Source organism: Cyclopterus lumpus, chromosome 17 (assembly GCF_009769545.1).
Source record: "Cyclopterus lumpus isolate fCycLum1 chromosome 17, fCycLum1.pri, whole genome shotgun sequence".
In the NCBI taxonomy this organism is placed as follows: domain Eukaryota; kingdom Metazoa; phylum Chordata; class Actinopteri; order Perciformes; family Cyclopteridae; genus Cyclopterus; species Cyclopterus lumpus.
In genome coordinates, this window is record NC_046982.1 from 18857040 (window position 1) to 18882981 (window position 25942).

Sequence of the window (25942 nt, forward strand, 5' to 3'; positions counted from 1 at the left end):
TTCTGTGAACTCAAATAGACAGAACTTATAAAAAAGGGACAGTGTGTGTTTATTACTTATTGTTTGTCACTAAGATTGGATTGTTGCGTAATTCACGCACTTGATTTATTTCCTTAAAGTGGAACAAAAATGTCAACCAACAGTCACTTTTGTATATGCTTATAATGTCACAGTAGCACTCTCTATGTGACTGTATTTATGTTGTACTATCCACCTACCTCACCTACTGTCTATAAACCAACCACACATTAATCATCCCATATCTGTTCTAGTACCTTTTGCACTCTGCAGTATTGCATTTTTGTCCAACTGTCTTACAGTCAACACATATCATTGTTGTTGTTTATTTATACATAAAGGCATATATACTCACTGACCGGTTATTTAGGTAAACCTTTTGCCCCTCCGTGGTCAAATTCACAACAGTGATTACTACACCTATATACCTGAGCCCAGGATATAAATACAGCAATGCCCAAAGTAATTTGGAATGTTTTCATTTCTAATTTTATTATCTATTTTTAAATGTAATGTTATTTTATTGTATATATTTTAAACATGCATCTATCTATCTATCTATCTATCTATCTATCTATCTATCTATCTAATATTACAATACCAATACAACCAAGGCATGGCCCCGCCCTACTCTTCCTCTGATTGGCTTATATTAATGCTCTTAAACTAATCCCCCAACCAATCCGACCAACGCAGGCAAACATTATAGCCAATCAAATACAGAGTAGGGCGGGTCATACCTTCCCCAACCAATCAAACCAACGCAAGCAACAATTACAAGCCAATCAGAGGCAGAGTAGGGCGGTTCATACCTTCCCCAACCAATCTGACCAACGCAGGCAACAATTATCAGCCAATCAGAAGCAGAGTAGGGCGGGTCATCTTCACCGCAGTTCCTTCACCCCACCGCTAGGGTTCTGTGTTTACCTCCAGCTGGACTCCATCCACAGCCTGGAGACAGACTAATGCGAGTCGCCTCGCCCCGCAATCCTTCGCGGATTTCCTGGAGCAGCCGCCGCCACCGTGTGTCGGTGACACTGTAAAGACAAAAGGTGAGCGTGTTCATTTTTTGGGGGCGGCACGCGCTCCTTCAGTTACAACACCTGCTAGCTCGCTAGCTAGCCAGGTATTAGCTTAGCCGTGAACATGGCGCCCTCCTCCAAAACAAAACGAGCAGGGAGCCCACTTAGTTAGCGTTGTGTGGCGGCGGACGGAAGGCTCCGGGAGAAGCCGGAACAACTGCCAGCGTGTCGCTCTGGTGGTACATATCACCAAGGTGAGCCGACCGGTGAGCTACGTAACAGCTTAAGCTAGCAGCGCTTTTGGATTCTGCCGTTAGCTTAGCATGCTAAGCGTGCTGGCCTTCCGCAACCAACAAGCCCCTCTTTGTTGGAACGAATCTACGAGGTGGTTATTAACGTGACGGTTAATAACAAGACGCGTGCGTGTGGGTCACGTGGGGGTGGGGGACGGCTTGCCGTCTCACCGTTTGGCCCCTGGGAGCCTTTTTGCAAACCCCGCGTCTTCACTAATTGGCTCCGGTGTCGCACACTTTGCCTAATTGATTTGGGAAGCACGCGGATGTGTGAGCTCTGTGGAGAGACAGAGGGGCGCTGTGCGAGCTTGCTTGCTTGCGTGCACAGGTGGCCGGCGTGGCTCACATTGCTGCTCTGTTGTGACGTCTGGAGTGCTACCTGGGTTTTCAAGTGTCTCTCGCCGTGTGACGTGTATGAACCAAAAACATGTGGCTCCATTCACCTGAACTTTAAATATCACAGACGCAGCAAACACCTCTTTTTTAATTTTTTGTGCTATAGAGCAGGGGTGTCAAACTCATTTTCACCGTGGGCCACATCAGCATCATGGCTGCCCCCAAAGGGCTGGTTGTAACTAACACTGTATAAATATATAATCTATAATAGGAATTACTCCTGAACATATTGTTAAATAACTCTTTGCATTTGATTATTGTTTATTCAAGTGTAAAATACTGTACATATAAATGTATAACTATATAAATGTAATATACAATATATATTACACACTTTTCTAATATTATGACATAAATCAATTTAATTATATTTATTATAACCCACATTACTGTAATCAAAGATCAAACGCACGTTATTACATTAACTTTGTTCAAAGCTTTTTTTTGTCACAGTTGAGAAGGACATAACTCAACATAATTGTGAGCTGCTAAGAACATGTGTGACCGATGTGGTGTGGGACAGTGGGAAACTGGTCTGGCTGCGGGGGTCGCCTTCATCCTCCACATGTTCAACTTCTTAAATTGATTTAATGAAAAGATGAGAGAGTTCAGAATATCACAGTATGCACGAACAAAACTAGTTAGAAATATTAAATTTTACACTCAATTAAAAACTAAAAAGTGCATCTTAAGGACACAATGTAATACAACATGCATAACTATTCAGTAACTTCAGACTTTAAAAAAATACTAAAATGGTGTTTTAAATTCACAATATACAATGAATATTCACAATAAAAGTAGTTGTATCTCAAGTGACATTTCATGTTCATTGTGTCATATCTGAAACAGAGTCCTGGTTTAAAAAAGGTTTTGAGGTTCTACGTGAGAAACCCCGACAAAAACCTTGATCGGATCCACTGGTTGCTTCAAGTCTGTTATTAAAATACAGACTAGTTTTAAAAAGCCTCAAAAGATGTAACTTATGACTCACTCTCTGTATCTATGACAACCAACGCTGCACTATGGAAACAAGTAAGTGTCTTGAGGAGCAGCTTTTAACCACAAACTCAGAATAAATTAAACAATTCAAAAAGATTTAAGTACACAGCATTAACTTTTCTTCTGATTACCTTTTATTAGTAGGTAAATACTGAAAAACATTAAGCAGCACTCACTTCAACCTTAGTGTACCACTGACATAGACCTGAGAACTGGGGATGTATTTTGAATACAAAGTCAATGCACAGACGCGTATGAACGAGTCATTTTCGAATGAGGCAACGCGAAAAATGCGCCTCATTCACGCAAGCTGATTTTTTAAAAAACTTGGGCGAAACATGTGTGTGAGGCTGTGTCGTTAAAGCCAACCAGCGTTGAGATGCTGCGCCGGACATCACTGACGTCATGCCCGTTAGTGAATCAGAAACTATGGAGGATAAGTTGGTAGCCTGGAAGCGGCCGTCATCCAGACGCAGTTCCTGGAGAAGCTCTGTGCGGATAATATAATATACAATATTAAAATATTAGGAACTAAGACGGGTGTTTGATGTTCCGACGTTTGTGGGACTTCATCAACTTGTACAAAGCAGAAATAGTGTTTATATCTTCCAGCGGTAATGAACTGTTTTCATGGCGATAAGCCACGCCTCCTCTGTGGCGCTTCTAGCGCGTATGAAGCGAATGATCATAAATAGTCCAGAGAGTAAACTCAACGCGAGTAAAGCAACGCGAGTAAAGCAACGCGAGAGTATGTTTCTCTTTTGGTGTGAACACGGCATGAAGAAGAGTGAACAGACGGCACTCCGCTGCAGAAAAAATTACCTTCAAAAATAAAAGCACAGGATTTTAAAAAATTAAATTCTTTAAAGAAAAGGTGATCATATGTCTTTCAAGCCGCCGCGGGCCACATAAAATGACGTGCCGGGCCGGTTTCGGGCCACGGGCCTTGTGTTTGACACCTGTGCGATAGAGCATTGTTGCATTAAATGTGGCTGGAATTAATTCATTGAACACATCCAGAATTGTCAATGTCTGAAAAGTGTGTTGTCTTATTTGTAATAGTTATAATTATTTTAAAATCTAATAGAGATGGGTGATTCGGTCATATTTAGGCCTAAAGGAATCCAGATGTTGCCAATAAGTGTGCTCGGTGAGCCTAACATGTAACCTTAATGTATATTAAAGCAAAAATAATAAATGAAATACTATGTTCAAAGATTAGGCCACAACAATCCAACCTAACAAAACCTTCACATCTACATTCCTTGACGGGATACGTTGCCCGTTTGCACCGGTTTTGTTTTTGATAGTCTGCTAATTTTGACACTAAATATATGTTTCTTACGTGTTTTTCCTCTTTCGCCCTGAACCACACTTTGTACTCGAAGGAGAAAAGTGTGAAGATGAAACGTCCTCCCCTGACATCTGTCGCAGCCTCTTCTCACACAAAGTGCACTAAAGCGAAGCCTCCTCCTTGGCATTGAATGTGCTCCGGGCATTATTATGGTTAGCTTTTGGCTGCGATTTTATAAAAGTGACATCTTAAGTTTCACGGATGGTTAAGAGGAGGACCGCGTGAAATTGGATTTAAAGATATTCGGGGAAGGCCAGGGCTGTGCACCACAGTTAAGAGGCAGCCGGTATTATATATTTAAAAAAAAAAACCTTTCAAGGTCTCTTTAAGAGTTTTCTTTGTCATTTTCCCTTTTCTGAGCGTCCAGCACCACACGACTGTATTTGTTTTGATTTCCACATGTCCCCTGAGGGGAAATGGCCTATTAAGAATGTCCTCTGAATGACAACAAGACACGATATATTTATGTCTGATATGTAATCAATGCTCTGCAGGAGGAACATGGTTTAAACAAACAGGGCTCGGATAGGGCACTTTAGCATGATTCTAAATGTCTGCAGCAGAAAGGTGTTTGCTGCTTTTAGATTGACTTAAAATAGATAATTTGCCACAACAAAGGTCACTGCAAATATGTCTTTGACTTGTCGTCACGGTATCAACGCTACCACACACACACACACACGCCGTTTTCCAAGAACTTGTGTCCAAAACATTTCAAACATCGCAAACATGTTCATTGAGTGGTTTTGCTTTACAAGTATCCACTTGGCTAACAACAACAAAATAAGCTCAAGGAGGGGAAAAAGGCACCAAAAAGCTGAAGTTACACACGTATTTGTATAATACATGAGATGTTACAACCGTTTTAAAGCGTTATTAATCTTCTTTACGTGTCAGGTTTTGATTAAGTCATACAGACACATTGTAGTGGTTTGGGGCAGCAGCTTTCTTCTAGTTTGTTGATGTTGTTTTGTTGTTGTGATGAGGAGAACGGATGAAAAGTCTCAGTATTGTTTAACTGTTGAAGCCGAGGAGGATTAGTTGGGTATCTGGTTCTAGATCTAAAGCATTGCATATTAGAAACATATTTTTTTTAAAGCTACAAATCTTTTTTTAATCTGAATTTTAAAACCATCTTGACAAAAAAAATGCAATATTAAACGGTTTTAAGAAATAACTCCCACATTATTAATACATTTTAATGCAACACAAAGAACATTGGTTTCATTATTCAATGCCCTTATTGCATATGTAGTCTGAATATTTGGACAAAGCGTGCTTTTAAAGCTCTTTTTTTATTAGCTCTATCTCTCTTGCAGGGCAGCAACATTTGCCTGCAAAAAAAACCCACAACAGCTATTACAACCTAATATTACTACACACATTATTACACAAGTGACACTGCTGTCATGTTTATGCCATAACTACGTCTGTCATATATCATCATTACAAACAGTACCACTGGCATCCTTCAATCGGTAGTTACGAATGCGGCCTCCCATGTCTGTGATTTTGGTATCTTTTCATTCACAGAACAAAAGAAAATTACATCTGCTGGTTTATTTATTTTATTTTTCCTTTGCCCCACCCCCTCCCTCCCCCTACAGTTGAGATGAATAAGGAAATCATGTCACGTGTGGTGAAGAAGAGGCTGGCGGACCCCAAGGTGGTCCAGTATGTGTGGGCGGCCATCGAGGTCGTCCGCAACCAGAAACAAATCGCAAACATGGACAGGATCTCCAAGTAAGTTGAATCACGGACGAGACGGATCTGAGGATGTGTTTCTGTCATGTGTGTGTACGTCGACTGAAGATGGGTTGGCTCAACTAAGTAACACAAATACACTAAACAAACGCCGATTCCCACTCATCCAGCTGTGCTGGTTGCTCTGGCCTAGTAAAGATGATGTGATGGGATTTTGTTTCAAGTGTTCAGTCAACGGCCTCGTGTCCTTCTAGAAACAACGTCCCAGTCGGGATTTGTTCTACACTCGCAGCACGGAGGAGCTTTATTCTCTGTTTTCTGTAGTCGGCATTAGATGCAGACTTTGCCCAAGGGATTTACCCACAATTCATTGCAGTGTGCCGTTAAACACGGGGTTACCAGTGGAAGCGTGGAGACGAATAACAAAGGTAAACAAAGGTAAACAAAGAGGACGGCACGTGGGTGTTGAGCCTGTTACATTTACACAACAACATTAGGGAATAAAACTGGAACATAAAAAATCAGAGGATATTTATTCTTCAAATATTTAATTTGGTCATTGAAGCTGTTTTGACAAACAAGTAAATAGATTATTTGAAATAACCTGATCTTTTGAGGAAAAGAGCCTGGAAGACCTTCAAGTCAGGGGGTAAAAAGTACAACATAAATACCCACAATTGTACATGACGACGGACCGTAGATATGCACATAGACTCGGTAACCTCAACAATGACAATGGGGGGATTCTAATTATTTGTAAACTCGTATCTCATATTCCCAAACTACTTCATTGCATTTATTTAGAATATCTTGTAAACGATTAGATTTAGCTGACGAAATATTTACTCAAATGTAGATTTTTTTTATTTTTAAAGACCTCTGAACAGAAATGGGCCTTATTTATAAGAATGTTTATTGGTCACGCGCGATTGCCTGGCGCTGTAATCCTGTTCTGGAAGGGATCTTTAACCGATACAGCGGTTTGGCCTGCTTACGTGTCCTGAAGCGAGGCATTCCCTCCGCAGCTCCTTTTTCAAAGGGTTTCAAGTGATCCGCTCAGTTATGAGCACACAAACATGTCGTTACTTGAACCTGCCATATGCCGACGTCTTGTGCGATATGAATTTGGTTCCCCAGCCCTTTTTTATGTTGTTACACTGGGTGCGTTGCGTCTGCAGATCTTTTTGAAAAAAATCATCTTTCTTACGTGAGGTTATACATTTATGGCCTAAATGACATCTTCAAGTTGCTGTTGTTGTCCATCCAGCAGTCCAAACCCAAATATATTCAACTCCCAATGTGATAAAATGGAGAAGAGCAGTAAAAATTCACATTTGAGAAGATGGAGCCGGAGAGTGTTTGTTGTATTTTTGTATTTTTGCTTGATAAATGAGAGAAGTTGATGATTTATTAATTAGCAACTCACCGATTGACCCGTTGTTGGCTGCAGCGGCTCGGCTGTTCAGAACCAGCGCCAGCGATCAATGCTTAACAACTCATTGCCTTTCTTGCCAAGGAGTCAGACACCCTGTAACGCACCCACAGTATCTACAGCCAGTTGGGGTGTCACGATGCTTTAAACATCTTTTGTATTTTCTTTAATGTTTTTGAGCTGTGATGCGAGTCTCGCGTTGTTCAAACTATGCAAATTCAAAGACAAATACGGCGGGTGGAGGAAGGACCAAATGAAACGCATCTCGTACGTGGCGAGTACCTTGGGGAGGGGGGGGGTGGCTGCTTGCCAAATCAACACCCTGGCGGCAGGCGGTTGTTGTCATGGCAACAGTATGCAGCGGCATGCAACGGGTCGCCTCAGCACACACACACACACACACACACACACACACACACACACACACACACACACACACTGTTTCCAGTCACACTGTCACTTAATTTCGCCAAACGAGACTTGTGGCTTTGTGGAAATGGAGGAGCAAGGCGGCGGCGGTGGATAAATGAAGCGCCCTCTCTCGCGTGACGAAAATGAACAGTAACCTTCTCATGCGGCAGGAGTCCTCGCCGCGGCGGTCAGGCCGCTTAGAGCCAATTAGTTCATCATTAACCGATGTGCTGATTTACAGAACCTGGTATGTGTTCAACCAGCTCTAAAATTAGAGCCCCCCCCCCCCCCCACTAAAGAATAACATGGTGATATGCATTATTTATTAATATGCATTCTTTTATACATTTTTAACTACAGAAATAAAATACAGACGCAGATGGCAATGTCGATCTGATATATTGAAACGTTCTTTCTTCGGTCTTTGTGCCTGCTTTGTGTTCACCTCACAGATATTCAAGAGGCCTCTCCATTGTAACTCGGGAGTAAATACAGACTCACCTGATTCCATATTCGCTCGCGCGTTGGCCGTCGGCCACAGTCGAGGATACGCGACCTTGATCCGAGAGGTTCAGTGCCAATCAGCAGGCAGCTGCAGGGAACCAAACAGGCCATTATTTGAAATGGTGGATCGCGTTGGAGGAGAAACCAGCTGTAATTTCACGTATTTCTAATCTGTGTCTTGGGTAGTATCAAAAAGGTTTATGGAGCATTGGGGTTTTATTGGTCAGATCCTAGGTAATGTATGCTCTCTGACTGATCATCACGTGGGCGGTCGTTAGCGCTGGTTTAATTTTTTACATTTTTACAATACCAATGGAAAGTAAATTAGTGGCCTTCGCAAAATAAATGAATCCGCGTGACTAAGCAACAGTCAGAGCAAGTGTCGTACTTTATAATATCCAAAAACATGAATATTGGTGGACGGAGCAGGACTTTCAACCAAAGGACCAGTGTTGGAGGTCGCAGCGTGGTTTGATGGTGGTTTTGTTGCCTGAATCAAACTGTTGGTGGTTTGTTGCCTGAATCAAACTGTTGGTGGTTTTGTTGCCTGAACCAGACTGTTGGTGGTTTTGTTGCCTGAATCAAACTGTTGGTGGTTTTGTTGCCTGAACCAGACTGTTGATGGTTTTGTTGCCTGAATCAAACTGTTGGTGGGTTTGTTGCCTGAACCAGACTGTTGATGGTTTTGTTGCCTGAATCAAACTGTTGGTGGGTTTGTTGCCTGAATCAAACTGTTGGTGGTTTTGTTGCCTGAACCAGACTGTTGGTGGTTTTGTTGCCTGAACCAGACTGTTGGTGGTTTTGTTGCCTGAACCAGACTGTTGGTGGTTTTGTTGCCTGAACCAGACTGTTGGTGGTTTTGTTGCCTGAACCAGACTGTTGGTGGTTTTGTTGCCTGAACCAGACTGTTGATGGTTTTGTTGCCTGAATCAAACTGTTGGTGGTTTTGTTGCCTGAACCAGACTGTTGATGGTTTTGTTGCCTGAATCAAACTGTTGGTGGGTTTGTTGCCTGAACCAGACTGTTGGTGGTTTTGTTGCCTGAACCAGAATGTTGGTGGTTTTGTTGCCTGAACCAGACTGTTGGTGGTTTTGTTGCCTGAACCAGACTGTTGGTGGTTTTGTTGCCTGAACCAGAATGTTGGTGGTTTTGTTGCCTGAACCAGACTGTTGGTGGTTTTGTTGCCTGAACCAGACTGTTGGTGGTTTTGTTGCCTGAACCAGACTGTTGGTGGTTTTGTTGCCTGAACCAGAATGTTGGTGGTTTTGTTGCCTGAACCAGAATGTTGGTGGTTTTGTTGCCTGAACCAGACTGTTGGTGGTTTTGTTGCCTGAACCAGAATGTTGGTGGTTTTGTTGCCTGAACCAGAATGTTGGTGGTTTTGTTGCCTGAACCAGAATGTTGGTGGTTTTGTTGCCTGAACCAGACTGTTGGTGGTTTTGTTGCCTGAACCAGACTGTTGGTGGTTTTGTTGCCTGAAGTGTGTGTAGTTTAAGTCCAACCGTAGCCTAACAAACTTAACTTTTTAGTTTTTCAATGTAAAAATGTTATAACAGTAGCAAGAAAAGTAAAATACCATATGCTCAATAACTTCTCAACCTCCGCCTGCCCAGGTACCTGAGCCGTATGTTCAGCATGCACCCTAAGGAGACTGCCAGGCAGCTGAGCTTGGCGGTGAAGGACGGCCTCGTGGTGGAGACCCTGACTGTTGGCTGCAAAGGCACCAAGGCCGGCATCGAGCAGGAAGGATACTGGCTGCCCGGAGACGAGATGGTAAGTTTAGCAAGTGTCTAATACAGAATTTGGTCACCAAAATTATGTGTTGTGTTGAAATTATGAGCAATGTTTTTTTTTTTTTTTTAAAGCAATCACTAAGTCCCACATTTCCCTGGTGGAAGCAAACTTAGTTTAAGCAAATGAACAATAAATATAATCCTAGCTAAACAAAGCTCGACAGTTCGTGTGTAGCGCTGCACTAATTATTTTCTCGATCGGTTGATCTTCTGACTACTGTCTTGATTGATTTTTTTTTTATCTTAATAATTTAGTCTAATATAACATCAGAGAACTGTGGAAAAAAAAAACGCCCGTTCAATGTCGTGAAAAAAGCAAAAGATATTCAGTTTACCACAATAACAGACAACGAAAATCATTAACTACAGATGTCATTGATGAGCTGGAAACCCATTTGCGGTGATGAAGTTGCAACCGATTCCGTCAGGGTGTCGCCACCCATCTGCCAAGTTGCTCAGTGTGAACACGGCTCTAACAGAGTCACGGCACGCAGACATTACGGGAGCCAACGTTTCTGTCGTACAGCGATTTAAGGATGAAGACGTATTCAGTTAGAGCAGTGGTTCCCAAACTTTTTCTGTCAAGACCCCCTTTGATGATATAGGAACATTGGACGACCCCCCCCCCCCCCGCAAATTTTTCTTGGTTTTTAATGAATTGCATTATAATGCATGAACTGTATATGCTGGGCATGACAGTTTTCCAATTGTTTTTGGAAAAACTCAAGGTGCTTGTTAATATGTTCGGGGTGGTGGGTTTTCAGGTGTCTTTTTAATTTAGTGGGCTTCATGCTCTCTGCCGCCAGTATTTTAAGACACAAAACACACTGGGGTCTCTCATCCTGACCGACAATAGTGCTTGTGAAGCCCAGAGACAGATATGCCTCGCTATATTTCCTTGCCTTTACCTTGGTTTGAGGCGTTGTCGAGGTGGTCGCGTCGCATGTTGCGGCTGTAACAGAAGTTCCATCGGATTTGCGCTTTAGACCAGTCACAAATCTGTCCATCTTTGTACATACTTCCTTCTCTTATCTCTATCTTTCTCTGTCGCTCCGTATCTTTCTCGCTCTGTGTCGCTGTGTGTCTCTCTCTCGTTCGCGCTCCCTCACTCTCTCTCTCCCTCGCTCGTTCGTGCTCTCTCGCTCGGGCGCGCGCTCGCTCTGGTGGCGTGGTTGGAACACAGTGCATGTCACGTCGGTTATTTTATATTGTTTTACCGGTGTATGTGTGCGTCTGTGTGTGTGGGTTGGTGATGAAGCCGCGACCCCCCTGTAGTACCACCGCGCCCCCCCTAGGGGTCGCGACCCCCACTTTGGGAACCACTGAGTTAGAGGGAAAATTTGCCACCTGTTAACATCCAATTAGTGTTGCGCTATATTGACCTCATCCAGCGCCTTTCATTTGACGGCTGAACACGGCTCTTGACCGGGCGGCAGCGAGTGAAGCCGATGCGGAACTGTCATAAAACAGGCATTATCTCGTCTCTACGTCACTCCTCCTCGGTCCAAATATGGTCACTTCCTGTTTACTGGTTGCATAAAGCCAAGATGGAAACCCCCGTAATCAAAGATGGCGAAGTCCAAATTGCACAACTCGAGGCTTCAAAAACGGCAGTCCACAAACCAACGGGTGACGTCACCATGACTACATCCACTTCTTAGCCCCCCTCCAAGAAGTCGTCAGAAGCTTGCGTGCAATGCATCCTGGGACATGTAGGCACTTCCGGCACGGCTCCACATAAAAGGTGGCAAATCTTCCATTTTAAGAAAACGAGTGATCGTTAGCTAAATCGTCATCATCAATATTTTTGCTCTTTTTGATATGAATGTACAGCATTAAATATTTGTTTACATTTTCTCTTATTTCCCTTGTTGATTTACAGTGTAGCCATGCTTTGACTCGTCCCTGCCACTGTAGCGCGGTAGCGTATCGGCTCTAGCTGGGGAGAATCCTCGTGCCTTCTGCCATGTGTAATGCAAATAGCACTTCATGGATTAACGTGCGAGTGGCATTAACATGTTGGCCGCTTTAATCACAGCTGTGATTCTGCACTAGGGTGCTAACACCCTGGAAGTATCTGTCATTAAACTACAAGGGCATCATTGGGGATTTGTAAAAAAAATTATATTGGAAACACTTTGAAGACTAAAATGTTTGCTTCCAGTAAAGGAGTCATGTAAATAATGGGTAGACCTCGGCAAGATTGAGGAATGTGGTTGTAGTTTTAGTTTTAATTTACATAATTCTAAATGCAGTAGTGAAAATACAAGTGTGTGTGTGTGCGCCGTTTCAGTAAAATAAAAAAAGGATGATTACGTTTTGTAGTATTTATAATATATAACACTTTCCAGTTTAGAACGGTGTCACGACAATGTTCATTCCTTTTATATTTATATTTAAATAAACTGAGACACATGTTTACATTTGCTATGTTGCGTTCACGACAAATTTGGAGCTCCTAAATTTGATTTTATATATATATATATATATATATATATATATATATATATATATATATATATATATATATATATATATATTGTATCACAGTTTACAATGTTGGGATAATGTTGGTATAGTTGTATTTTCTTTTATAGTAGGAGGTCGTACATTTTTTTTTATTTACGAGTTGTCTTGAAACGTAGCATTACGTCCATCGTGGTCCCTGTTGTTGTTTTTTTTGATGTCACCATAAAATATTTATATGATTGGGAAAAAAACGCTTTTCTCACGACATGAGCGGAGCGACGTGTGTTTGTTTTGTTTTTTGTGAGCAGCAAGACTTTTAATCTCTTCTCTCTCTGAATCATTTTCTATCACAGGATCCGAGAGCCGAGGGAAGCAAGGTAAGGGCTGCATTGTTATTAACCCCCCCCCCCCCCACACACACACACACACACACACACACACACACACACTCTGCCACATGCAGCGCAGTCAGGGATTAGAGTGAATCTTTTCATGCAGGTTCCAGGTTAGCGAGCACTGGGAGTTGTGAGAATCTAAGAAGTGCCGTAAAGCAGTTGCTGGATGGAGGCAGCCCCCCCCTCCCCCTCCCTCCCTCCCACAGGTGCCTGGATTCAATCCAGCTGGCATGGTGGTGCGTCCTTGTGTTGACCTCAGGAATATTTACTCCCTTGTAATGCTCGGTCAATATTCTCGAAAACAAGTTTTTAAATGCACCGCTTCAAATCTGATCGGATTGAATTCAGATTTGCCTAAAATTATTGCTTTTTCCATTTTTTTTTTAATATCAATAACCTAAATTTAGCATATTTATGGGTGAATTTCATATAGTTCAACTATTTTTAATCTGCGCACTTGTGATGCATGTTGATGCACTTTGACATTCACCATTTACAGAAATACATAGTATTTCATTTAATTTACTAACTACTTATTTTGAGGAAGTTCTGTGTACGCAGCGTAATGATGATGATGATGCATGCCGTGAGATAATATATATTTATACAATGCTGCTTTGTGACATGTTTGGACCTCCAAGAGGTTTGCGTCAGTGTGCTTTAATTTATTAAATGAACCAAAAATGATTTAGTTATTTTATCCATTAGTAATTATTCAGTTAATTAATTTTCTTAGATTTTGCATTTAAAAAAAAATAATAATAATAATAAAAAGAACTATTAGATATCATGCACAGTTGATTAATTAGACAAAGACGATACCTTTTTGTAGTTTTCTTAAAATGTATGTATACATTATCTAATGCTAATTTGTGAATTATGGAGAAATCTACAGATGCAAAAAGACAAAGTAGTAAAATAAGCACTTTATTTTGCCCCGCAGTCTTTGAAATGCAGTCAATAAATAACTAAGTTTAACAAAGTTTTTTTCCAAAGGGGAAACAAACATGCAGAAGATTTGGTGGTAAGTGCACGCTGGCCGTGTCAGATTTATTTATGGGCTTGTTTTGTGTCGGTTGCTTAGAAGGAACGCCGAGCTGCTCGTTCTCTCCGGCGTGTCCCAGCTTGACACGAGACACACACACACACACACACACACACACACACACACACACACACACCACCTCTTGTTGGCAGCTTTTAGTCGAGGCCCATTTCTCCCTCCAAACACCACAGAGGTATTTAAACGGATGTTTAGAGAAGCCATTCAAAACCTCAAAAAGCAGATTTCTTTTAAATTTAGTATTTCTTTCCTCCTCCTCCTCCCTCCCACGATTTCCATGCATAAATATTAAATGTTTTTCGGACATTTGCCGGGAGTTTAAATATATTCTCACGTTTCGCTGTAGTTATTTTTTGTTCTGCTCCCTGCTGTGGAACCACAGACACCGCGTCCTTGGCTCGTGGGAGCTCCTTTTTTTTCTTTTTCGAAGCCAAGCCCGCTTCTTTCATCAGGCGGCCCGACAATAGTGAAGTGCCTCTTGACATTCGGCAGAACACGAGGGCCGTTTCCAAGCTGTCGAGTGTTTGTGTGGGCGAGGAAGTCCGTCTCGCTCTGAGGAGAATACGTGCAAGTCTCTTTTTTGTAAGAGTAAATTCACACGTAGACGGGCTTTAATTGTTGAAATCGTCAGTCGGTGTCCTTCACGTGGACTCCTATTTATTATTTTATGGCCGCGACTAATAGACATAGATCTTATCGAATTTTTTTCAGATCTTTTTTGTGGGGATGATTTAATTTCAGTGAGTAAAATTCTGTCAGTGACATTTTCACATTTTATATGTCAAAACGGATTTATTTAGTCAATTAAATTGACGTCAATCGATTAATTGATTCTACGGGTCTGTTCTCGTGCCCTGTGGGCGGGTAAAAGATGGACTGGAGTCGGTTTGTAGCCTTCTGTGCGACCAATTTTGGGAACATTTCGTTCCCCCGTTGAGATGTTCCTCTGCGATTCCCGTCTTCAACCGGGTCAAACTCTTGAGATGCGTCCAGCGGGCTTCCTTCTTCTGCTCGATCCGACCGCGCAGCCCACGAACACTCGTGTTTTTATCGAGCGCCGCTCCGTCCTGCTCTCCCCCACCGAGTCGCTCCAGACTGTGAGTGGGAGGAGCTGTTTGAGCCCTTCACTTCAACCACTTGATGAAAACGATTCCTGCAACACGTGTCTGTTTTTGGGGCCGCACTTCTATCGCCCGTAATGATAACCCAAGATTAATTTTTTTATTAATAAGATTGAGATTATTGCAATTTCAAATTTTAAACCATCAAAGCACTGCTTTCACTTCCATGTTACGCAACATTCGTGTTAAAGTACACATCTTTGCATCGAATAATCTCTTGGAAGCCAAATCCAATTATACAAATGCGATAATTTAGTTAAGTTAAATGAATTTCCCTTTTTATGAAATTATTTCTTTGAGAGAAAAAAAGAGTCCTCAGATTAAATACCACATCTGTATCTGTACAAGAAGAACTCGGTACAGATTTATTTTTGTTTGTTTGCTCCACGAGAAGAAAAAGTGCCAAGAGTCTCCTGCCGAAAAAGCTTATTATCGTCCATTTTTCCACCCAGATCTTCTCAGCTGGTTCACAACTTGAATTAGTGACCTCTTGTCTCACTACACGCTGTCACCACCTGCTGCTGTTGCTACAGCCAGCGTGATGGTGTTTATTCTTTTAACTTCCCCCCTTATTGAATTCTTTACTTGCTATATTTCCATATTCTCATTCATAAGGAAAGTTAATTAAAAAAACAAAAAAAAATCTTTCGCTGTGAAAAAATTTTCATGGCCTATGTGAAACTTTGATTTTTATAATTATACATAATTACATTTAACATTTTTTATTATATTTAAATACTATTTTATATTATACTAATTTGATTTTGTTTTCTTGGATTGGTGCGTTTTGGAACCGTAGCAAAAAAAAAAAAAAAAGTATATTAATCTGGCACTTTTTAATTAACTCTTTAAAAATGTAAAAAAATGAATTCAGATTTAACACCCTGAAGTCCAATCGGACACCCCCTCACCCTCCTCCTCCGAGGCGGTGAGGGGGTCACACAGACTTGTGCCCTGCTGTGTCTTCCCCCATGCAGGAGTGGGAGGCGGAGAGCCACGACTGGTACTGCTTCGAGTGTCACCTACCGGGCGACGTCCTCTCGTGCGACAACTGCTTCCGTGTTTACCACCTCAAATGTCTGTCGGAGGAGTTCAGGCCCAGAGATGCAGGGTCCCACTGGCAGTGCGTCGTCTGCAGGGTAGGTGGTCCGACAGGAAGTGTGTGTGTGTGTGTGTGTGCTATTAAATGGCTGTTGTCTATTTATTTATTTTTCATTTTAATGAGCATATTTCTTTTGGAAAGAAAGTTGAGGGTGTTTTTCTTTTTTTTGCCTCACTGATCTATATACAACTAGCAGACATCTTGGATCAGAGATGTTTATTCATCTTGGTAAACTAGAAGGATATTTTTTAAAAGCACACTGCGGCAAAGTTTCTGCAAATTTAAAAAAAACGACAACAAAAACATGTTGAAACAATATGAGAAGCGTCTGTTTACAATATTTGTGGGGCGACTATGGGTCAGTGGTTAGCATGCCCGTCTTTCAATCAAGAGGTTGGCAGTTCAATCCCCGCCCTAGTCGATGTGTCCTTGAGCAAGACACTTAACCCTGCATTGCTCCCCGTAGCTGTGTCTACGGTGTATAATGTAAAGTGTCTTTGAGTATCTAGAAAAGCACTATATAAATTAAATGGATTATTATTATTATTATTATTATTATTATTAATATGAAAAAACTGAATTTCCACACAAACTGTTTACTTGCAGCTCGTTAGTAATCATGTTTTAAACCAAAGTTGGCATCTTTAAAAACAAATGAATAAACCAGTGATATTTGAATCTATTCTGGATTTATTTGTTCCTCTTTAAGATAGACAGCGATACGTTGTCTGAAGTCTTTGTTGTGCTCACATGTAGTAATCCTCCAGAGATCAGTAAGTCTCGTTTGTCCTGCAGAAATCTTGCTGAGGTTCTCCTGCTGAAAAACAAATAAAATGTGTTTAGTAGTGTCAATATTTGTCATTTAAACCAATGTCTGTGCTAGAAAATAGCTAATATTTACCATCTGGTTACACTGTAAGCTGTATGCCAATAGAGACGCCCGATATAGACGGCCAAAAAAACATTATTCTCGATTATTTTTAGCTCTGTTTTTGGCTGTCGTTGTCTTTATTCCCTGCCGGTTCCTCTTTTCACTTCCTGCCTCTTCTACCAGGTCCTTTTGTGTGTTTTTGGCATGTTTAAGGGCATTGCATTGAGCCCTTATGAATATACATTTTAACTGGTTTACAGGTTTAAAAATCAGCCTTAGTCTCAACTTTGCTCCCCTCTGTCCTGCAGGGCAGTAAAAAGAAGAACCTGAACAAACAGGAGATGAGTAAATACCTGCGTTTCATCGTCCAGCGTATGAAGGAGAGGGTGAGAACAACCGTATATTTATTTCTACCCAGGTGGCAAACTGTATTCTCTCTTCTGACCACCAGGGGCGAATCCTCTGGTTGTATAGAAGTCTATGAGAAAATGACTCAACTTCTCTCTTGATTTATTCCCTCAGTAAACATTGTAAACATGAGTTTATGGTCTCGATCTTTAGTTTCAAGTCTTCTTCAATACAGCGTGATGTTGAGTTAGTGAATTATGGTCCATTTAGAGTCAAACAGACCATAAAGCAGGGGATGCTCTCCTCAGTCCCGATATGGTCACTTCCTGTTGACCGGTTGCAAAAACAAGATGGCAATGGCCGTAATCCAAGATGGCGACTCAAAACATCAGTCCACCTAGTTCTAGTTTTTTTGGCTCTTGTCTGCTTTATTTTTCAAAAGAAGCCAAAACCACCTTTTATTTTCTGCTCTTATGTTTTATTTTTTTTGATAGAGTTCTTGTAATTTGCTTGATTTTTCACTTGAGTTGAACAAGGTTGATTCTTATACTGCAGGAGGTTTTAATCCTGTTGGATAACTCTTCATCGCTTCAGTGATTTACAGGTCACTGTATCACTTAATGCTCTAATCTTAAATTGTGTCAACACAGATTGTCCCTGATTTATTTATTTAATACCTCCAAAGTTTAGCTTCTTTTGTAAAATGATGAAAGAACGTTAATTGAAGTCCATTTTGACATTTGACGGCAGAAAGCACAACTTTTTATCACTTTATTTAAACTTGAAATCTTTGGCTGTGTGTTTATCTGCTGTGTTCTTTTAAATGTTCCACTAGTATAACTACCCACAAGTAAAATATCCCCTTCATCTGCCCTTTCATCCTTTACATCTCCATCCACTTGCTCGTCTCCTCTCTCCTCCCTCCCTCTCTCCTTCCTCCCTATCCGCTCTCCACTCTATTAAAGTTCTGATAAATCTCATTACTTTTCCTCCCCTTCCGGTCTCCCTTCATCCCACCGCTCCCTAGGTATCAAATCTCATCAGTTACCCTCTGTTACCCCCCCCCCCCCCCCCCCCCCCCCCCTCCCCTATAAAGTGGTATTAAATCACCATCCCTCCTCTGCATCTGTAGGCAGTGGACCTGAACAAGAAAGGCAAAGACACTAAACATCCCATGTACAAACGGCTGATCCACACGGCGCTGGAAGTGTCGAACATCCATGAGGTAACACACACACACACACACACACTCTCTCACACTCTCCTAGTTCAACAAGTTTAGAGAAATGTGTTAAGAGAAAGATTTTCAAAAACCTACACATCTAAAAGATTCTCAGGCTCAAATTCTGGAGCATTAAGAAGCGTTTTTATCTCCATGATTTCTGTTGTAAAAGTTCGTAATGACTATCTGGTCAATTCTCCTGGGAAGTACGAAGGATATCGGGGAATTTTATAACCGGTTTGACGTTGCAGGAATTCTTTAAAAAAATAAATACAATTATATCAATTTTTAAACCTGGTCCAGTTAAAATGGAAGAAAAAAAGAATTCAGTTCTTGTAACTCCAAAACTTCCCTATTTGTAGATTTCTGAACATTGAATACGATTTTGTCTCCGCAAACTCTCGCTGGTATCAGGCTGTGGGGCTTCACACCTGTCGGCTCAGACCTGTGAGTGTTTGTTAATAAGGAGACTGCCCTCGCATGTCGGCCAACAAACACACAAACAAACAACAGACACACCCAGCATGTTAATAGACTTCTTTGTACTTGTTCCCTCTTTTCTCTCTCTCTCTCTCTCTCTCTCTCAGAACCTGTCTGAAGGAAAGTATAAAAACTTTGAGGAGTTCAAAGCCGACGCTCAGCTGATTGTTCACAACACGGCCATCTTGTATGGAGGTGGGTCAGAGCTTCAATATTCTGCCGTCAGTGGTTCAGTTCTTAGTCGGGCTGATGACCCGATGTCACTGAGGTCTCATTTTATTTCAACATCGTATTTTAAAATACAAAAACAAAATCCTCAATTTCAATAAAGTGATTCATCGCTCTTTTATTTTGTATTTAATTTTTTATTAAATCAGCTTTTTGAAATGAACATAAGTCGTTCGTGCTTCTTCCCTTTTTGTTTTTTGACCACACTGAAAATAATGTTTTTAAAAGGCTAAACTCCAACCACTTGTTTGATCGTATTGATACAATAGTATCAATACGTTGATATATTGATACAATAGTATCAATACGTTGACGCAATGACGCTGTTGTACAAGAACTCACAGGAAGAATTCATAAATTGGGCAATTTTTAAGATTGAATCAGGTTCTCTCTGATCAAAGTAAACAAGACGTGGAATATTAGGGAATTAGTGTTCTGAAACGTCCGTGCAGGGAGTCATCTGAGCTTTTGGTCAATTCTCCCGGAATTCAGGGAAAACGAGTTGTTTGTTGATCAAAATCTAACTTTAATTCCCTTCTAGAACAATGAAAAATGTATGGCACAAATGCGTACATTTGATGTATTTATTATTTATATTATTATCGGTCATTTAAGTAATTATTTGTGAACCGCAGCACCTTCTGAATATGGTTTAAAAAAAATACAGGATATTTAAGAAAAGGTTGTTTTGTGCGTCATCAAACCTCATGGATGTCTTCTTCAAACTTTGAGGGTGTCCAAGTTGACCGTTTGTTTCTTTTCTTGCTTCCTTGGTGTCAGTTCACAGCGACCAGGCGGAGATCGCACGGCTGCTCTTCAGCGACACGTGTCACGAGGTACCACCGTTTGATCTTCCTCCTCCCTCACGCTCCCTCACATTCAGGCCGCGTTTCCATTTTAAAAAACGCATTTTATTTTTGCCACGTTCACACCGAGCGGAGGAATCTGCTTCCTGTTACGCACACACTCGGTGAACGTGAACGTGAACGTGACATGCGCTTTCAAAAGTGTGGACGGAGGTTGTTTTTTAGTTTTAAAACGACCGTACTCTGGTTTTACGGTTACGAGCTCATCGGCATACGTCTCCTTTTTGATTTTTACACATTGAACTCGTCTTTCTTTCTCCTCTCCCTCGTTCCATCTCTCTAATCTCCTCTCTTTTTCCCTTCCAGTTGAACGAGCTGCTTTTGTGTAAGAACTGTTTCTACCTGTCCAACGCCCGGCCAGACAACTGGTTCTGTTACCCCTGTGTGAGTACAACAAAAAACACTTGAGCAGAACAGATGCGGCAACACACACTTTTATCCATTTAGCTTTTTTTTTAACTGTTATTAATGGCAGCAGTTGTGGGATACCGTTATAAAATAGTTGTTGCAAAAAGCACCAAATTGCTGTTTGGTTTAACGGAAACAAACTTGCATTTCTTTCTTCTTCTTTTTTGTTCTTTCTGAAAAAAATGTGTGTTGACGTATGAAATAACATATGACTAATGCTGCTGCGTCAAATGTGTGTGCGTGTGTGTGTGTCTCTCTCCTCGGCAGAGCCCCAACCATGACCTGGTTTGGGCCAAGATGAAAGGATTTGGCTACTGGCCTGCCAAAGTCCTCCAGAGGGATGAAAGCCAGGTGGACGTCCGCTTCTTTGGCCACCAGCACCAGAGGTTAGGACAGAGGCAGACATCACAGTAACACACTTTTCTATCGGCTGGATTTCATCTCGGGATGAGACTGACGACGCTCTCATCACTAGAGGGCATCTTTATTTGTTATTAATTATTTTCCAGAACACCCAAAAATTCAGGACTGCCGCTGTTCTCACACCATTTATGAGGCTGAAACTTGATCCAAAACAGGCGGAAACACAAATAAAATTGACCGAAACGAATGAAAAAGGTGCAGTGCTGCTTGGTAAATCTCGAGCACTGTTTTTCCCCCGTTTCCCCTTGTCCCCCAGAGCGTGGATCCCCTCGGACAACATCCAGGACATCAAGGTGAGCATCCAGCAGCTGCAGGTGAAGCGCAGCAGCGGCTGGAAGAAGGCATGCGAGGAGCTGGAGGTCTACCAGGGCTACCTGCGGGAGGGCCGCTTCTGGAAAACAAAGATGGAGGAAAGCAACATGCCGTTACACCAGCCTTTGCAGCAGAGCCAGGACCAGGACCAAGACCAGGACCAGGATCAGAGCCAGAGCCAACAGCAGCAGGAGGGCAGCGGGAGGACGGACAGGCTGGAGCGGACAGACGAAGCCGAGTCCAGCATCTCCTCCACCAGCAACGAGCAGGTCCGACAAGTAAGTGGGGTCAGTCCAGTCCATTCATGCGCGAGGCAGAACGCTGGGACACGAGTGTCTCTTTCTGTTTAATGTAAACCTGATTCTCCTCTAATCTTAAAGAACAAACCAAAATGTCGTTTTTGGTGTGAAACTCATTAATACCAAAGTTATAAGATTGACAGGAACCAAGGTGAGAAGTCGTCATGTAAACTGTGGGGTGAAATATATTCAAGGAGCAGAAAACTGAAATACTGCAGAGATAAATGCAGAAAACGGTGCCACCTGGTGGCTGAACTGCACATTGTTAATACAACGTGTTGCTCTTTTATTTTTTTTATAGTATCCACAAGTTGTTGTCTTCATGATGGACATATAATACTAAAGTACAAATAAAAAAGGTTTTGGGGGAGAATGGCAGACATTAAAAAACATAATATACTGTTTAGCTGGTAAGTAGGTGTTTTATTATTTTTAATTATAATTATAATAATAATAATAACGTTGTCTCTGCTGATAAGAAAGAAATAGCAACAACTCTGTTAAAAGGTGTTTAAAATACTTGTATTTGATATTTTTTATCTTTGGGCATGGTTTTCTGTGATTTCTATCTTTTTTTAAATTGGAAAAAGAAAGGAAAACCTTAATGATACTTTAATATATATTTTTTCTTCCCTTTTTTTCCAGCTCAAAGGCAGCCTGGAGCCAAAGGCCAAGAAAAGCCGTCGATCTCAGATGGTTCAGCCCAAAGAAGAAGCCAGTGTAAGTTAGATAATATTTGTGAATGTGATAAATATGTTTCTTATCTATTAGCTTATTGCAGATGATATTCCAAATTATTATTATTATAATTTTGAAGAAATTCATTGTCCTTTTTATTTCAAAAGATGAAATAAAAAAACTTGTCCTCCTCGAGGACTTGTGATGATACTAAAAAATTATTTTTTTTAACTTGATATTCTCGCAACAGAACGTAGTGAAATGCTGCGACCAATGATGTCACAAAATCTGCCCTTTTTTTAACGTCAAAATGTTTAGTGCTTCCGGGAAGGTGATGCTGTCAGACACCCGGAGTCACTGCAGGTCTTCAAAAGGTTTTCTTCTGACTTTCAGTCTGTGCTCCACTGCTCGTCTCTCCACCAGGACCCGGAGCCCGAGGTGGAGGCGGTCAGCTCCAGCCAGGAGATCCCGGTGGCCTCGGCGCCCCAGCAGCCCGAGAAGCTGTCGGTGTCCACGCAGACCAAGAAGGCGAGCGGCGGGTCGCCGCGCACGCTGCACCGCGGCACCCAGACGAGCAGCGACGGCGCCTGCCAGAACATGTGCCACGAGAAGTACACCAAGGTCTTCAACGACGTCAAGGAGATGATGAAGGCCGACAACAAGAGGGAGACGGAGAGGGTCGTCAGAGAGGCTCTGGAGAAGGTGTGTTGGTGTAGGGGGGGGGGGGGGGGGGGGGCTGTTTCCGTCAGTTTATAAGAAACTCAACCCCTCTCTCCCTTTTCAGCTCCGCACGGAAATGGAGGAGGAGAAGCGCCAGGCGGTGAGTAAGGCGGTGGCCGGAGCTCAGGCGGAGATGGAGAGGAAGTGCAAGCAGGTGAAGGAGAAGTGTAAAGAGGAGCTGGTGGAGGAGGTGAAGAAGGTGGTGGCCCAAAACAAACAGCTGATCTCCCAGACCAAGAAGAAGCAGTGGGTGAGTTCTGGACACGTTAGCCCTGTTGTTGTTGTTGTTGTTGTTGTTTGTATCGATACACGTTTGTTGTTCCCCCGGAGCTGAAACCAGATTCATAAAAGTTATGATGCGTCATGACTGCGAAAAATCAGTCAAAAAACTCAAAGACGTTCAGTTTAGATTGATATAAAACAGAGAAATCTGCACGTCTCTTCATTCTTTTTAAACACGATATTTCTGCACAAAAGCTGCACTAATAGTATTATTAGTATTTTATTTGGGGAATTAGTCTAGATCCAGACATTTCCAATAACTGTAGAGCGCTGTTCAAGTTCGATATATTTTTATATATGTATTTTTATATATATATAAATACAATGCCACCATTAGAAATGACATGTGGTTCAGCTCTCGAATGAGTTAGACTCGGTGTACATGATTATTTCCCCCGTGCTCTAGTCTATCGACGTTGGCGCCCTTTCCCGTGTCTCCCCCTGAGGTTGTTTGTGTGGTTGTTTGCAGTGTTATAACTGTGAGGAGGAGGCCATGTACCACTGCTGCTGGAACACCTCGTACTGCTCCATCAAGTGTCAGCAGGAGCACTGGCACGCCGACCACAAACGAACCTGCCGCAGGAAGAGATGAACAAGACCCTCCCCTCCCCCCCTTTGACCTTACACAGCACGCCATTGGCTCTCGCCCTCTCCTCCGCCTGTCAGTCAGTGTCTACAAACACACACACAACCACACACACACACACTCTCTCTCTTCCCTCCTGCTTCTCTACTTGCCTTTCTGAAAACTTTGTGGACTCGACGTTTTCTGCGTGAAAAAGAGCAATTTGTTCCCTTTTTGTGTCTCCATTTGGTTTTCTATTATTTAATATACCCATTGTATTGATTTCTATATATTATTGTTGTAGTTGTTTTTACACCTGGATCATGGACAGATTGCTCGAGAGCACGGCTCAAATGCAGAGTTATAGTATGATATTTTTATTTTATTGTTTTCTTTTACTGAAATGCTGATTTTGAGCTTGTGTTATTTAAGTGTGTCGTAACATATGAGTGTTAACGGAATACATTTTATTATCCGAATTTTTTAATAAATCCCGTTTCTTAACGACCACACGCCGTCAATCGTACAAGAAGAATTAAAAGATACCGCGAGTACTTTTGCAGCTTCAAACTAGCTCCGCTTTCATAGAGAAAAACCTATTTAAAAAAAATTATTAAAAAAAACTGCATCGATGTCGTGGACTACATGGCTCACCGTGTTAGCATCTTGTTTTTCATTAAACCAATGAGGTGGATGGCACCTTTTTTTTATCGTTTCTACCTAAAATCGTAACGTCCTTAAGTCACTTATTGGGAACAGGGTCACAACGTCGGTCGTAAAAATAAAATAAAAAAGGCGACAAAATAATTCATATGTAATTATAATATTATTCTTATGCACATTTTGAGGCTCTTCTTAATAGACTAGTTTTTATTAGTCAGATATTTAAAAAATAAATAAATAAAACGTTTTTGATCGGTTCTTAATTGGGGAAATGTAGAGCAATCTTTCCTGAGCTGGATCTTAGAGAGGTTCCATGATTTGACAGTTTTTCCACTTTTTTTTTGCACACTTCACAACCCAAATGCTTGTAATATTGCCAAAAAAACTAAAAAAATCTGACAATTTAGTTGAACCGACATGAAAATATCTGGTGACTCCTACAACGTACAAAAAAATTATATATATATTTTTCCAAGCTTTGTCGGTATAATTTTTACGGGAACCTCTGGAGGAAAGTGAGAAACTAAAATATTTGGCCGATCCATTAAAATAGTTTTCTCTCCTGTGATCACGAGGCACGCCAGTGTTTTTTTAAATACTCATTTTGGCCACAAGGGGCAGACGTGCGCCACGACCCCGTGTTCTAAATGGGAATAATATCGTTTGTGTTTTCTTTCATTTATATAACTTGTAAGCGCATAACATCTCCTTTTCAGCCTCTTGTGGCCGCAGTGAGTATTACAACAACAAACATTTGGAGGGAACTAATTAAAATAGATTTCCTCCTGTTCTTAAGTCATAAACAAAGAAAGGGGAAAAAAAATTCATTCACTAGACTTCTTCTTCCTCCTCAGAGCTCCCGTTCAGGTTTTTAAATTTTTTTAATGAGTACACTCTTTTCAAAAAAACCTAAAGTGACTCTTTCACTGCGTATGCTGTAGTTGATGGTCAGTGCCTGTTTCTCTCTTTTTTTTTTATTTTGCTCCCAGTAAGGCGACATGCATGTTGATGGTTTCATAGTTTTTAATTATTTTTTTTCAATACGGTAAAAAAAAAAAAAAAAAAAAAAAAGTCCAGAAGCTCGCTGGTGTTCAATAAGCGACGACGGATGGACCGATATAAAACTTTATGCAAATGTGAATGATCAAATGTAATCTTTTCTATAGCTTTTCCCTGCACTGGATGTTGAGTGTGTAGATATGGTGCTCGGAAAAACGTTTGTTTTTATTCCATTTGTTTTTTTTGTTTTTAAAGTTGGCAATAAAATTGCCGGTTTAATTCTCTTCAGTGTGAAACGTGTGACACTCTTACAGTTCGTTGACTTGTTTCCTCAGTGATGAAGCTTGACTGAACGGAGGAAAACGATTCAGCTAAAATACCGTAAATTCTCACATAGTGGGCGGGACCTTTTTTAAAAAAAATGTAATTGTTATTCATCTCAACTAAAGATGGAACTAAAACTTTTATATCAAATGCCTTCTTATTTCGCCCCCCCCCC

At 41.3% G+C, this 25942-nt stretch overlaps 1 protein-coding gene across 3 annotated transcripts; it reads left to right on the plus strand.

Moving 5' to 3' along the window:
• The first annotated feature begins 907 nt into the window (after window positions 1–907).
• zmynd11 (zinc finger, MYND-type containing 11) lies at window positions 908–25942 on the plus strand. Of its 3 annotated transcripts, none has more exons than XM_034554983.1 (16): window positions 908–1070; window positions 5693–5828; window positions 9750–9909; window positions 12752–12775; window positions 15955–16116; window positions 17259–17336; window positions 18431–18523; window positions 19108–19195; window positions 20009–20064; window positions 20401–20478; window positions 20770–20888; window positions 21182–21515; window positions 22182–22256; window positions 22608–22916; window positions 22999–23184; window positions 23686–25942. In XM_034554983.1, the coding sequence occupies exons 2-16, from the start codon at window positions 5698–5700 to the stop codon at window positions 23806–23808; spliced, it is 2016 nt and encodes a 671-aa protein (XP_034410874.1). In that variant the 5' UTR covers window positions 908–1070; window positions 5693–5697; the 3' UTR covers window positions 23809–25942. The 3 variants fall into 3 exon arrangements, with proteins under 3 accessions (XP_034410874.1, XP_034410875.1, XP_034410876.1); XM_034554984.1 differs by having other exon boundaries at window positions 918–1070; window positions 22638–22916; XM_034554985.1 differs by lacking the exon at window positions 5693–5828 and having other exon boundaries at window positions 918–1070.